General features: G+C 40.1%; 1 protein-coding gene across 3 annotated transcripts in view; it reads right to left on the bottom strand.

The window, feature by feature from the left end:
- The window catches only part of LOC145937087 (opioid-binding protein/cell adhesion molecule homolog), a 301,044-nt gene that overhangs the window by 163,441 nt on the left and 122,961 nt on the right, over nucleotides 1–14,642 (bottom strand). For all 3 annotated transcript variants that reach the window (XR_014425471.1, XR_014425472.1, XM_083039939.1), the window contains exons 4-7: nucleotides 9,968–10,126; nucleotides 6,136–6,264; nucleotides 5,645–5,782; nucleotides 302–451 (exon numbers count right to left, since the gene is read on the bottom strand). Coding sequence is in view for 1 of the 3 variants with exons in the window: in XM_083039939.1 (XP_082896065.1) it covers nucleotides 302–451; nucleotides 5,645–5,782; nucleotides 6,136–6,264; nucleotides 9,968–10,126 (576 nt within the window). In the remaining 2 variants the exon portion in view is untranslated. The remainder of the gene's footprint in view (nucleotides 1–301; nucleotides 452–5,644; nucleotides 5,783–6,135; nucleotides 6,265–9,967; nucleotides 10,127–14,642) is intronic.

Genomic DNA, 14,642 nt, shown 5'->3' with positions numbered 1-14,642 from the left:
TAACACAGCTGCTGCTTAATAAGCTGCAGCCAGCTGCACGAGCCACGCGAGCGAGCTATTTTATTGCTATTTTGTCGAATCCGATACGCCAGAGTGTCTCAGATATATATATAGTATATAGAGAAAACATAATGTAATTTTATATATATATATATATTATATTATAATTTTTAATTTCGCTAAGCGTTTATTATAAAATTCAGACAATTCAGGCAAGTTCGCGGGAATCTCTCTCTCTCTCTCTCTGCTACGTAGAAAAATAACGAAAATTTTAGACGAGAAATGCTATAATTACACTTACGATAGACTTTAATGCTGCCGTCAGTGTCGCCCAGCGAATTTCTAGAGACACATTTGTACGAGCCGTAATCCGCCGGACTGACGGAGTTTATCGTCAGTTTCATGTGTATTTTGTACGCGTTATCTTTCAGCACTGGCTCGTATTTTCCTCCTGCAACAAATTGCAATTCCGTCAGTAATACGCCTGCAACACAGTTTTATTTCGCCGCTTTGTTTTTTCTTTCCCATTGTCGTTAAAATGAAAGATAAATTTTTCCGAATTGGGCGCCCAGCGGCCGGTCGCCGAATTACATCGATTGAATTAGAACGATATCTCAAAAAAAAAATGTGAAACGTGGACATTATATATCCGCGCTCTTTGCCCCAATTTCAGAAAAATCACGTTTAAATCAACTAGACACGTGAGCGCACACCGGAATAGGAAAAAAAAGGAAAAACAAAAAAAATTCCGTCATGTGCTGTCAGTCACGTCTGCCCGGGGTTACCTGTCATTCCCTTGACGTGATTTACTCTTTTCGGGTGGAGCTTGAAAATAGAAGTACGACCGAATCACGCGGGTATTTTTATCGGAATATGCGGCGGTAATCGAGAACTTTTAAATGACCGTCTGTCCTTCTTCGGGCATTCATGGTATGTGGGTCAACCACGGCGCGGTGACAATACGAAAAATCTCATAGAAACTACTCGGTACGGCCGTCTCGTTCTATAATAAAAAGGCACGGTCGGATGGGAAAGCCGGAATTTAACAGAGAGATCTGTTTCCTAATTATTTTCTGCTGGAAAAGTCAGTCAGGCGATTTAATAAGCGATTGGCATGATTTATTTGAACGTTATCCGTGTCTCAGGAAACTTTTTCTCTCGCGCGTCCCGTGATTGATTTTATAGACGTGGGTTTTTTGTTTTTTCATTTATCTCCGAAAAGAGAAAAACACGGAGATTAACGCAAACGTTTTCGGAGGGACAATAATTCAATGAAGAGTAAAAGACATTTCCTGTTGCAGACAAATCATTTTACTGGTTGAAAAAAAATTTGTGCTGATTTTACTAGAATATCGAGAATTATTATATCCAGTTGTCACTTGTACGTGAGGTACATATCATATATATTAAATTATAAGCTGCAGATAGAAAAAAGTTTTTATATCAAGATCTCTCGTGACGCATTACATATATAGCCGTATTATTGAACATTTTTATACAAGTTTACGGCTCTTCTATTATCTCCTCGTAACGTTATATATACAATTCGTCAATTTACGATCCTTGTCGAGTTCTCCTGTAAACGCGTGATAATAAAAGCATAAAATGGTGAATATCGACATTCGCGATCACACAGAAAGCGCATTATCCGTACCGAGTCCATTCTGAGGTGAATTCTGAAAAGTACATTCCGTCCACGGACTGTATCCCTTTTATTGTTCCGTTTTGCATTCCGCGTGCCGAGCGTTTTTCGCGCGAGATACCATCTCTCGGAAAGATAATACCGTTTTGAAATCTTACGAGCCGAGAACTACCGGAAGCGCCGTTGAATGGCGCCGATCGAAACAGAAATCACGTTAACTTAAGATCGCCGCGCGTCGAATACCGAACTAGACGAAGCTACAAGCGGCACCGTCGCATCTTCCAACCTGATTGAACTATTGTGACGTTTTACCGTCGACAGCCATGGGAATTCGTACGACGACTAGTCGATCTCAACGCGGCCGTTTCCGGCCCGAAATCGAACGTCGTTTATTACGTCGCCGATCGGGCAGAGGCGATTTGCCGGTCCGTTTTGATAAAACGCGGGATCTTAGATGCTCGGATTGATTATGCAAGCTACGTCACGGGCAGATCGTAAGGCAAATTGTCCGATCCTCGATAGTCCAAATTGTAGGATGATTTCGGTTCATTCTGAATAGAATGGAGAGACGTGCAATACAAAATTGTTACATAAATATATTTGAGAGCGGATTATAAGGATATTAAAATTAAATGAAGATGAAAATATCTATTACGGAAATATCACTCTTAAGAAATACGAGAAATCAGTTTAAATATTCATCGAGTCACTAATGTGGAGGATCTCTAAAACGGAGGGAATTTTCGGATTATATTGGCAAATTTATTAAGAGAGAATTTATATAAATTAATATTAAATATAGGAAGGAATACAAGAATATATTTTTAACACTGCTCCATTCAGCCTCCTTTTTTAGCCTTTGTAAAAACCAGCAAATTGCCATACAAAAAGTCTTTCTATATATATATGATAATTTAAAAAGATGTGATAAAACGTTCCTTCATACCGTTTGTCAAGCTGAAAAGAAAAGATTATTGAGATGACAACTTTGCTCTTGTGAAAATGCTTTTGTAAAAATTGTTCGCCTAGAATTTGGCGATGGCTGTCAGTTTGGGCGCTTGTTTCCGGAGGAGAAATTCCGTTTCTATTGTACTCGCCATCGGTGGAGGCGATTTGAAGGCGATCCGATTTGTATAGGGCAAAACTTGAATTATGCAGAGTGAGTCGTCAGAAAATATAGGTTATTGAAATCGCCATGATGTATAACGGCAACATAAATAATGAACTATTTAATAAAGAGCTGCAATCTTTCTCTTTCTCTCTTTCTATTTTTAAATTATTATCAAATAAATTGATCTCGACTTTGCATACCATTTTATATATTACATATAGTTAGTTTGATCAAAACGATTTTTACGCAAACGTATAATTCGCCGAAAGGATGATATATATAAACCCAGATGATTCGCTTTTCTACTTGATTGACCAATATCTCGTAACGTTTCTCTCTCCAGAATACTCTACGGAATTTCTAGATTCGACGTCGCCACCAAGAACTATTTCCGATCTAAACGACGAATTCGACGCTATCTGCCACGGCATCGATCACGATACGTCTTGTTAGAACGCGTGAAATCGCTTCCAATCATTTTTCCAGTCACGCCATTCGTACATGCATCCCCGTAGTTGCCCCACCGCTCGCGTTATTTCTCATTGCACCCATTGTAATCGTTAGGGGCGAATATATATTACCGTGTTGTTTGTGCGACGCTCTCGTCTCTCGTCGCGATGTAATCTCATCGCGAAATAACTTAACACAATCCGATGAGGAAAACAAACGTCAGCCCGTATTAGCTTTGATCACGTTCCGTCAATAGTCGAACGCAAACAAAAAAAAAAAAAAAAAAAAAAAAACAAGCAGAAGAGAAATGTGCGAGGGGACGGGCAATCTCGCGGATTGACATCAGGCGGTCAAAAGCGAGCGCGGGATGAAAATTTTACAATCACGTCCGTTCCGCCAGTTCTGTTTATTTGAATGCATTCAATTAGACGCAAATGGAAATTGGCTGAAGAAATGAAAGAAACACAGGATGTGCGCGAACGTGCAATTCGAATGCAACGTTTTCACCGCTTCGGGGCTAGCGCCAGCGTTCATCCCAAAGTGCACTACAATGTAACGAATATATAACCATAAAAAAAGACAAACAAGGGCGCTATTGCGATTTGCCCTATTCGATTTCCTCAAAAGTGAATCGGCGCAGTGACTTTCCGCGCGAAGGTTTTTATTATTACTTTGCACAATTCTTGGAGAATCCTGATCATTTTTATATGCACACCGCTGCTGTACGTAGATCAAATATCTAATTAAATCTCGATAGGGCTCGTTGACTGAGAATTTCTACGTCGCTCGAAAGAATCTTCGTATCGCATCATTCATTTGGCAGACGAGGTAATTTTTATACGCGATGGCCTTTATATAATTAAAACTTTTGTCCCGTTCCGCTTTACTGCTATTAATCCCATTACTATTGATTAGCGTGCGTTCGGGGCATCGCAAAAAGAAAGACATCTTTAAATTTCTTTATAAATAAAATCCTTTAATGCCATTTTATCCATGAATCCAATCTGGAAGTTAATTCCCTAAATGAGTTTCTACTGGAAACGTTGCGGCGTTGCTTTTAATTTACACGCGGTCCCCGGCCTTGTATATCTTGGAAATAAATGCAGGAGGAGGTAATATGGCGATTACAAGAGGCAATCTAGTTTTTAATACCGTTAGATTTATTTATTTAAGCAGTATAGAGCAACAGTACAGAGTATACGGCGGCGCGAACATCTCGCGCGGCTCTCTTCTTTCGGGCCGTTTATTTGACCGGAATTAGCCTCTGAATAATGCATGCGAATCCCGGTAGCACGTTAAAGGTATAACACGATTTTATCTGGCATTTATGAGGAAGGCTAAGGACGCGCGACGAGTATGTATATGAACGCCAAACACGACCGAGATCGCCCTTTTCTGCGTCGACCGTTATTACATCGCACCGTTGTGGTTAGCATTTGCATCTGTATCGAACGCAATAATGTTGCGCACAATGTGAGTTTTGACCCCCGATCGTGTTAACATGTAATCTCGCCGTCCCAAGATTTCTGTCAGCTGTTTCAATGAGATTGAAAAGCCGTTTCCTTGTTACAATAATTACGCGTTTTATCCAGAGTATATATAATATACTATACTATAATATCGCTAAGACGGTATAAAACAAAAAAAAAAAAAAAAAAAGGGATATACGTCACGATAATTCATTGTTGCATTTCGTAATTCATCGTTCGCGTCGTAACTTTTGATCGTTGGATGCGTAATGAACGCACGGTATTCTGTGTTTTTTCATAATAAGCTTAATTCTCGGCCGTAAAAGAGTGCGCGCCATAACCGCGCAGCTTCCTCCGGTGATTAAATGTACTCGACAGGAGTAATGCAAGTGTGTTTGTGTGTGCGCGCATCGCGATACGGGGAAAAAAAAAGATATGAATCCGAAAAGGGATGGCGAATCGATGCAAAGTACTAAAGCCGTCTTTTATAGGCAGCGTATAAAGCAGAGCGAAACGCTTATATTCGCGCTTCGCCGGTGTGCGTGTTTATGCGTTCGGTATGGAACTTTCATTATTCAGAGGGTTCGTTAACAACCAGTTATTTTCCTTCCTCGCAAATACACACTACGTAGAGAGGAGAATACGCGCCGGGGGTGTAATTATCTTTCTCTCGTCGAGTTACATGAATCATCAAAAAGCGCGATAGGTGCGTGCCATGAACGATGCATATTACAAAATTGTAAAGTCATCCCACTTTCCGCCATAGTCATGATTCTTTCATGAGAGACCCCGTCTTGTGAACCCGACCGCGAACTCTTATTATGCAATTGTAACATATCGCGCGATAAAATACATTGTGCGAGTTTTCCGTTGATTTGTCGCTAACAAATTTCATAGCGAGTTTGAGATTTCCATCCAAGTCAAATTATTGTTACTTATTCACTTTGTCAGATATCTCTTATTAATACTCACCTTGCGGTACAATCTTGTCTTGCTCTCTGGTCCAATAATTTATAGATTTCGGAAATGCTTCCGAATAGCATTCGAGAATCAGCTTCTGACCCTCGTGCGCACCTACTAATTGATTTTGAACCCAAATCATCGGTGAGACTGAAACAATTACAAAACAACATCAAATTGTACACGTGACATTCTTGCAAGCAAATTCTTGGTCACTATTTACATAATTGCTTTTAATAATTATTTTTTATGATACCTCTCTTTGCATGTAAATATAAAATATTCTTCTTCTATTTGTTTCATATTCCTTTTATTGATATTTCTGATAGTTAAATAAATTTTTGACATTTAATATTTTATATAAGTACGTCAACCAGTTACTTTATTTATATTTTATGATAATAATTTGCACAAAGCAATAAAAAGCAATGCCTCGTAATGTAATTTAAGCTGAGATTAAATTAAATTCGAGATAAAATGTACGTAATGGAGAACATACGTACAATGCACAGTGAGCATTATTCTTTTACTGACGGAAGGTGGCACGCCATTGGATGCGATGCATAAATAGGAACCCATATGCAACCGGTTTACTTTTGTAATATTGAAGCTCGGCCCATCCACGCTCGCAACTGCAATCAGAACAAGTAATTATAATTACAAACGTAATTTTATATATATAATTACACACACATTATATAAATAAAACTTTATATATACATATATAATTATTTGAAATAGAAACATAATATTAGGATAATGATAAAATTAGATGATTTCATCAGATGATTATTTTTTATACTATCCAATAATGACACAAAGCTCATTCTACAAAGATCTCGACCGAGTGACATTTTGAGTGAGATAAAAAAAATAAAAAAATGTTTATTACGAAATTTATTGAAAGGAACAGATTTCATTTGTCAGTAAATAATAAAAAAAAATTGTGAAAATTTTGTCGAGCAAACGGAATTACAACTGCATATCGTAAAAGTATAATAAGTTTGCAACGAGAATTTCCGTGAGAAATATGATCGATGTTATCGGCGATGAATCGAAACAGATGACTTTTACGCTATGACATCGAATGCTTTTTGGTGTCAATCGATTTTTGCATGAAACATGGAACGTCAGACCTCAGTGAAATTTGCCAAATTTTTATTTTTTTTATTCTCGCGAATGTGTTACGGTTTTTGGGAATTTCGATAAAGTTATAGCCATGGACAACTCGGTTCATGGGAAAAGTGCGTGACGCCGGGCGATCGACGAGCAGGTTTGACGTCGATATTTTTGTTAGCACTGGCAGACCGAAACTGTAGAATTTCGGAAAAGCTTTGCGATTACATTTGGTTAAAAAAAATATCGTTTTATTTCGTCCGCGTAATATATTGTTCCATTCGCCAGTTTTTAATTTTCAATAACATCATATATGTGGGTCTAAGAGACTAGAGATTAAAACGATCATTTTTTTTAAATAAAAAAAAACAATGTTAACGACAATAGGTAGATTACTTCAAAACAATTCTATAATTCATTCAGTCGATCAGGGTCGAATAACACCCGATGGCATTTCTGCATACTTTGCATTGGAAATTTCATATTTTTAAATCTGTTCGTCCATTTCAGCGAAGTTTGCGAAGTACATTCGTGCGACATTTTTTTTTTTTTTTTTTAACGTCAGTACCGTTACCGGCATCGCACGCGACACGACGGAAATTGGTTGCCAAAGTTCCGTCACTTATACCGTTTCAATTTAGAGACGAATTGAATTGCTTTTACATTCGTAGTAACTACGTTAGATATTCTGTGCGAATTCTCGAATACAAATTTCATGTAAATTTATTACAATTATTGCAACGTCTTTTAAAATTGAGAGATTTTATCGCAAGAACAATGCCGCGGCGCGCACTGATTCGCATCGCGTACACGACAGAAATACACGAGCGAAAACTTTTGCCATTTTATCAATGTAACCATTATCGCGAGCGAAGAAGGACCACTTCCGCGAGCGCTAAAATGCACTGGGAAAATGTGCAAACTGCTTTGACGGATGACCGCATAATGCAACAGCTGCGTACTCGATTGCCAGAAACTCAAGCGTGTATGCAACCTCTCTTGTAAAGCATTTTAAATTATACTAATACACCGACAATGGATGATAATAAATAAAACATACTGCTCTCTGACTACTATTATAAATTTTCTTCAATTCGAAACATTTCATAAATTCTCATTATTCATATATATAAAACGTATTTGTTAATGTTAAATTCAATAAAATAAAAGATAAATATGACATGAAATTCCGTGAACGTTTTAATATGTAATTATAATTGACTTAACAATCATATTTAAAAAAATATATAAATTAACAAATGAAATATGAGCGAAAGTAATTGAAGTTGGTTCCTATCCTCGCATTCGAAATTCAAATAGCAATTTACGGAGAGTCGTTAAACTCTGGCAACACAGTTTGGAGACCATCTGCATTACAAGGTGCAAATTCAGTTTACTTATTCGAAAGTTCAAGTGTCTATATGTCCCTCTCTCCGCAATTAAATCTGTCAGAATATTTATACCGCGTTCTGATAATTGATTAAATGTCGCTGAGAAGAGAGAACACGGTAATTAACTACATCGCGGATGCAATACGTCAAAAAATAACAAAGATCTTCAAGTTGCATGCAAGAGCATCTTGAAGAAAGACTTATAATATACAAAATGTAATTCAAGTACCACGATGACAGATATCGGGAGCTAATGAAGCTAACTCGCTCGAACTCGAAACCCGTCGAGATAAGATTACGACATACTGCATCGAAGTTCCAAATAATCTGATGATGCTTCACAGTGTAACAATATCCTGATCATAATATCATTATAGTATACATCGTTGAATTTCATAGGATAGAAGGGCCACGAAATTTATCTAACGATGCGAGCACGTGTCGCGCGATCATCTACGGCTGTCGAAGAAAAACTGTGACATGTAATATTCTTTCGCGGAAGAGAATCCGACGTGGACATCTTTCTACTTGGAACGAATGACCCGGTGATCCATCACGTCGTATCTTTTTCCTCTCTTCTCATACCTTGTCGAATTATATATAGCGAAACTATACGGCTGGCGTAATCGTTCGGTTTAAAGTCGATCCGGTTGTTTATCGGACCCATATCGGTACATGCTATACGCGTATACCGCGCATTTACGCCAGGTATATATCGCGTATCGTGTGCTCACTGTGTTTGCCAATTTCAATGCAAATATAGAAGATCTTGCCGGTCTCGGCAAACGTATCACCTCGCTCTAACCTATTGGTCTTGCCACGCGGTGTGTTTGCGCTCCCAAGTGGCCGCCACCAAGCCACCTAGACTGGGCTTGATACTGCCGGCTCGGAACTGCGATGCACTCGCGATGCAGTTCAGCCCGCGCGAATATATATCCTGCTCCCCCGCGAACGTAAATCTTTTTTTCAGGCGGTACCTTTATACGGCTGCGCCGTGCGACGGAACGAGCTTTTGGCGTGTTGCCGACGTGTTTAGGGGTTAAACTCGGGATATTTACTCGATTCGGGGTCCACTCGATTTTGCGTCCCTTCGAATATGTATCCCTTTTCCCTTTTTGCGTCCGTTTATCTCTCCGTCCGTGATAAAAAATAATTTACACGCCATGCGAAATTTATTTTTAAATACTTGAAACTTGTGTACATATCCTCTCTCACTTTTCAAACGCGTTTATCAGGCGAATTAGATTACATTTTTGAAAAGTTTCGCGTATGTCCTTTTTACAAGTCGACTGTAAAAGTTACAAACTTTTGCTATAAATAAAGTCCTCCTTTCACTTTTGTATGCTTACATGTTACACGAGTTCGCAGTTACCGATAAATAAAAAAAGGGTTGAAATTAAAGCGCTTAAACGGAAATATTGGTGATAAAAAGTAGAAAAAAACGTAGCAAATGTGGTGCCCAGAAATTTCATAATTATTCGGAATAATAACGTGTAAAATACTTGGTACATGTCAGCAGCGAGAGCGCGCGTCTCAAAAGAAGCAATTGAAAACGCAACCCCGAAAAAGACCGCATCGCAAATGATTGTCGGTTGCACTCTCCGTCGAGGGATCAACTACCGCGACTTTTGCTCGCCGTATTCGATTAGTCCTTCATCGTAACGAAGCATCCGACGACGATGAGAGCGAGTGAGAAGAGATAGAAGGAGAAAGAGCCGGGGAGATAGGGAAAGAGCGAGCCACCTTAATTCAACGAAATTTTCCCGACTTTATCACCGGCCTGACTGCGAATTACGCTCGTTCGCGGGCAACTCTCATTAAAACCAACCTTCCTCCCCGTTGCCGAGCTGAATGTGCTGACCGTCCTCGCGTCGCCAGGTGATGTTAGGCGTCGGGGAGCCGGTCGCGGCGCAACGCAGAGTCACGTTTCGTCCCTCCATCACCACCATGTCCGTGCTGGTATCATAGTCCAGAATGTCGGGCGGCACTGTCGGCAGAAAAGTGCGAACCGTTAAAATACTGCATTGATAAACATAGACACTGTGGTGGAAAATGCAAAAGTGTAAAAAGTGTTTTGAGAGATAAAATTGAGAAGAGAAATTCGAAATATATATGTACATACATACGTGACGCACGTTTTTCATATTGCATTTCAATTGTTTCATCCATTTTTATACAATATACAATAGCGAAAAATTATGTCAACGGGAGAGAGAATGGCGCAATTGCGGTTATTCAGTTTTCTAAAATAACTTTCTGCGAAAAGCTATTCATTTCGAAAATAGTATCAACGATTCAACAGAACGTTAGATAGAAAAGTATATTAAATCAAGGAAAACCGTGGAATTGGATCACCGCTATATTTGTCTTTAATCCTCCTAATGGACGTACCTTTGACCGTATAAAGATCAGACGATATTTTATAAGAATGCTTATATCCGGTATCTGACTACCAGAAATTAGGCGATACCAAAGTTTCAAGGAAGCGTACACGGGAAGTAATCAATCTGACCTTTGTTCTGACGTTTACCGATGCAACTCGCAAGTATACAAACTCCTCTCGCCGTAGCGTTTAATACGCAACAATAACGCTCGTAAGTTACATCTCGCCGGCGGTAAGGGTGGACAAGTATATCTGCTAGTTCATAAATCAGCCGGCGTGGATTAGCTTCTCTGCATGCGCCGAGAGGGTGGAAACTGCGAACGGCACCACGTACGACACGTGCACACGCGACACGCGCATGCAGGCCGCACGTAATAAAGTAGGGAATGATAACGGCGCGGGCACGAGACGCATCTCCGTGTCATCTCCGGCGGAAGCGAACTCGCGCGCAACGCACCCCTACCTACTGAATGTACGCTCGGACCTTCGTACGACCTACACGGGCATTAAAGAGGGCGACCCGAAGGAATAATACCGAGTTGCGCGGAGTTTAGGATTTAGTCTGAATACGACTCGAGAATACTTGGATACGCGGCTATTCGTTATTCTGCCTCTGTTGCTTCATATACACACACACACACTTGCACACATTTTACTCTATATCTATTATCCAAAATTTCAGAATACATAAATGTCCGCGAAATACAAGATTGCTCGGCGCAGCTTTGCAAATTCAACTATCTCTGAATGCACGTGCACTAAAAAACCCGCGCATAAATGCAACTGCGTGATCGTTCGCGTAGCTCTCCGCGTTATTTTGCCCTTCGGCTCTCGTGTGAGAGAAACGATGACTTTACGATCGTGATTCGGAAAGAACATCAGAGCGAGCGACACGCGCGTGCGACTCCCATCGCGCTCGTTGAGGATATCATAATCCCGCGGCCAAGCTTTTCCATTTGGCTACAACCATTAAAGTCGATCCCGATCTCTCCTCCTTTATTTTCTCTTTCTCTGTCCCTCTCTCTCTCTCTCTCGTCCTTGGTTTCTCTTTCTCTTTCGCCTTCTCCCAGGGCGTTGAACAAACGCGTCCCTCGCGAGTAATGTCTTACTAGATTCGCCTACACGCGAATCGGGGCCCGAAGGCTGCATCGGTTACGGAGGGGTGGGGTAGGACGGGAAGTTGACGGGGTCGATTTTATTCCGCCCTACGGCCGGAACTCGATTTGCGGTTGAGTGCCCGTATGGGTGATGCTGAATTGGCGGGTCAAAGCTACCTAGAGCTTCCATCCGCCGCGCCATCGGGAGGACCCGCTCCTCTTTCGTCTGCACAGTCCAACATTTGTTCGTTCGATCATTCGTTCGTTCATTCGCTCGTTCATTTCATCCGGTGCATCTATTTCGGGCTCATGCGAATTTGGCATGTACCGATGCAGCCGACATATCCCCAGCGCAGGGGGATATTTCTGCGCTATTTTGTCAGTAATACTAAAATGGCATGTAAATCATGTTTTATTTTTATGTGAGAAAAAATATTGCATTTATAATATAATGTATCACGCACATAAAATAATTTTATATTAAATTATTTTTTATTTATATACATATATATATGAATAGAAAGAAATATAATATAATATTCATGATAATACATTATTATTATTAATTAAAAATATATTGAATTTTTATATGCAATTATAAAAGTATGACATAAGAGAGATAACATTTACGAAAAATTGCAAAATATTGATTAAATCTCTTTTCAATATATTAAATTGATTAATTAATTTTAAGTTTCTCCAACTGATTGTGAGACTTACAATCCAGTGATTTATATCATCCGATTTCTCAAGTCGATGTATTCAGTGAAAACTTTACAACAAATTGGGCGCTATCGCGGTTGCAATCCGGTTTTACTCCTCCATTCCATCTACTGCTCTACTGTTTTGTAACCTCACAGACGCTAAACTACAAAACAAAACAAAACTCGGCACAATCGCTCATGCGGCTGCTACCGTTTACCACTACATCAATCTGAACCCAAATCTTACTCGTTGCACTTAACTGTATATAAAGCATTATTTCAATACCTACGCGAATTCACCTACTTTTTGTCATTGCGTTTACGACAGCTTTTCCGCACGGAAAAACAAACGGTTAATGAATTTTGAAAAGTTTCTCGACAACATTGCGAGAGATTTTCGTAAAAAAAGAAAGTTACATGATTGCACGTAGCGATAATGAACGAATATTTTTATAAAATATAGCGATACGTTCGCGCGCGATCAAGATTATATTACTGATTATTTATTTTATTAAATATAGCGACGAGGTTGACTCAGTTTTTCTGTTATTTAACACATTTGTTTTACGGCGCGTCTACCATCTATCTCACACATTTCACACATATACAACTCGCACACACACGACGATAAGCCGTCCCGCTCGACGTCTGTCATCCTCGCATCAATCCAGGTACGGCGCGTCGTTTCTATTACTGTGACATCGTCGACTCCTGGCTTATATATATTCCGGGATATAAAACAATTTTTTTATCCGCTTTGTTTCAAGCGGACAATTATTTGACGTGGATTACACGAGTGATAATACTGTTTTTTAACAATACGCAGCTCTCTCGCGAGATTCTCAAACAGGACGTTACAGAATTATTATAATCTGCTGATGAAAGGCGTGGAGAATGTGCCGCTGACATCTGCGCGACTCTACATATAGCGTTATCTTATGTAACAATAACCATATGCAAATAGGTCTTCATTTATTATAGTGTTGCTGAACACCATTCGGAATTGATATACGTCTGCGATATGTTCCTACTATACCGCACAGTTTATTCACATTGTTCTGCATGGTCTGTGTCTGGTTATGATACCGTTCTACGGGTTGCGGGAAATTCTATATATTAAAGCAAACCCCGGTATATCGCGTATCAACCTCAATCCGCCTCGCCCATTCCGTTTACCGGTAACAACCTTCGTCGGTTCGGAGTCCTAGAAACTCACCACTCCTCAACGTGACTATGCACTTTGTTTCATCTAACGTTGTTTCTACAACGCTGAAGTTACCAGGCGGAATGACCCCGGTCAATTTTAGATAACACAGTGGCTTTCCTTAAATCTTTCCACATTTGCTATGCTTTGCATTACCGCAACATACCTCGACATTTTGTAAAATTATTATCCAGATTTTTACTCTAATAAAAAAACAATTCGTAAAATGTAGGTCTCGCTAGGGAGATTTCAGAATTTTTTCACTAAAATATTTCTCTGCGATACGTTCCATTTTAGCTATGATTTTTTTTTTTTTTTTCGTTTATCCGACACTATAAGCAGAGAATGCTAGCGAGAGTCTCTCTCTCTCTCTCCTTCTCTCTCGCTAAATGACAGCAATCAGACGTTCCGTTTTTGCGGCACAAACGTCCTTCCTCTTCTCGAGCAACGCTGGCGCAAAAAATTCTCCGAGCGAGGTAGACTTGTATCAGGTATCAATCCAACTCTATCTCGTCTATCCTAGCCCGTAACAACCTCCGCCACTCCAGATTCTCTTGGACTCACCCCTGACCAATGCGCTCTCGTTTCGCGGAACGTCGTTTCTGCCGGTGCAACTGACGTTGAGTAGCACGGGTTCGGGTTTTAAAAGTGCGGTGCATCGGACGAGCGCCGCAAGCCGAGCGTGGCTTAATTTCGATGCGTAAATCGAAACGGTCAGCGCGGGAGGAAGGGTAGCGAAGGGTGGATGAAAAAGGGGGATGGGAGGGCGAGCGGGAATTGCCTCACGTCGAAACACGACAAGCCACGTAGCGAAGTTGGAAATTCGTTCCGGGGCTCGAAAACGACGTTGTAACGAGTGCCGCCCGCAGGGCTATCGAAGCTGGGTCTTGGTAAATCAGCTGGGAAATAGACTCACCAACGGGGAGAAAAGTTTGGCGGATTTATTTCTGAATCCGTCTGGTTAATCCACAAGTACGCCAACGATCCAAGTTTCTAGCGCTTTACGTCTTGTCATAATACGAAACGTCAAAAATGTTCTGGCCGTTAAATGAATTAACTTTAGCGCTTTGGTACTTTTGGTATTATACGGTTCGAAGTAAATTGATTCTCAACTT

The sequence above is a fragment of the Prenolepis imparis genome, unplaced genomic scaffold, assembly GCF_030444845.1.
Source record: "Prenolepis imparis isolate NDT839.2.m4 unplaced genomic scaffold, iyPreImpa1.0 SCAF_6, whole genome shotgun sequence".
Taxonomy (NCBI): domain Eukaryota; kingdom Metazoa; phylum Arthropoda; class Insecta; order Hymenoptera; family Formicidae; genus Prenolepis; species Prenolepis imparis.
Note: the sequence above shows the minus strand (reverse complement) of the source record. Positions and strands in the feature narration are given on the sequence as shown.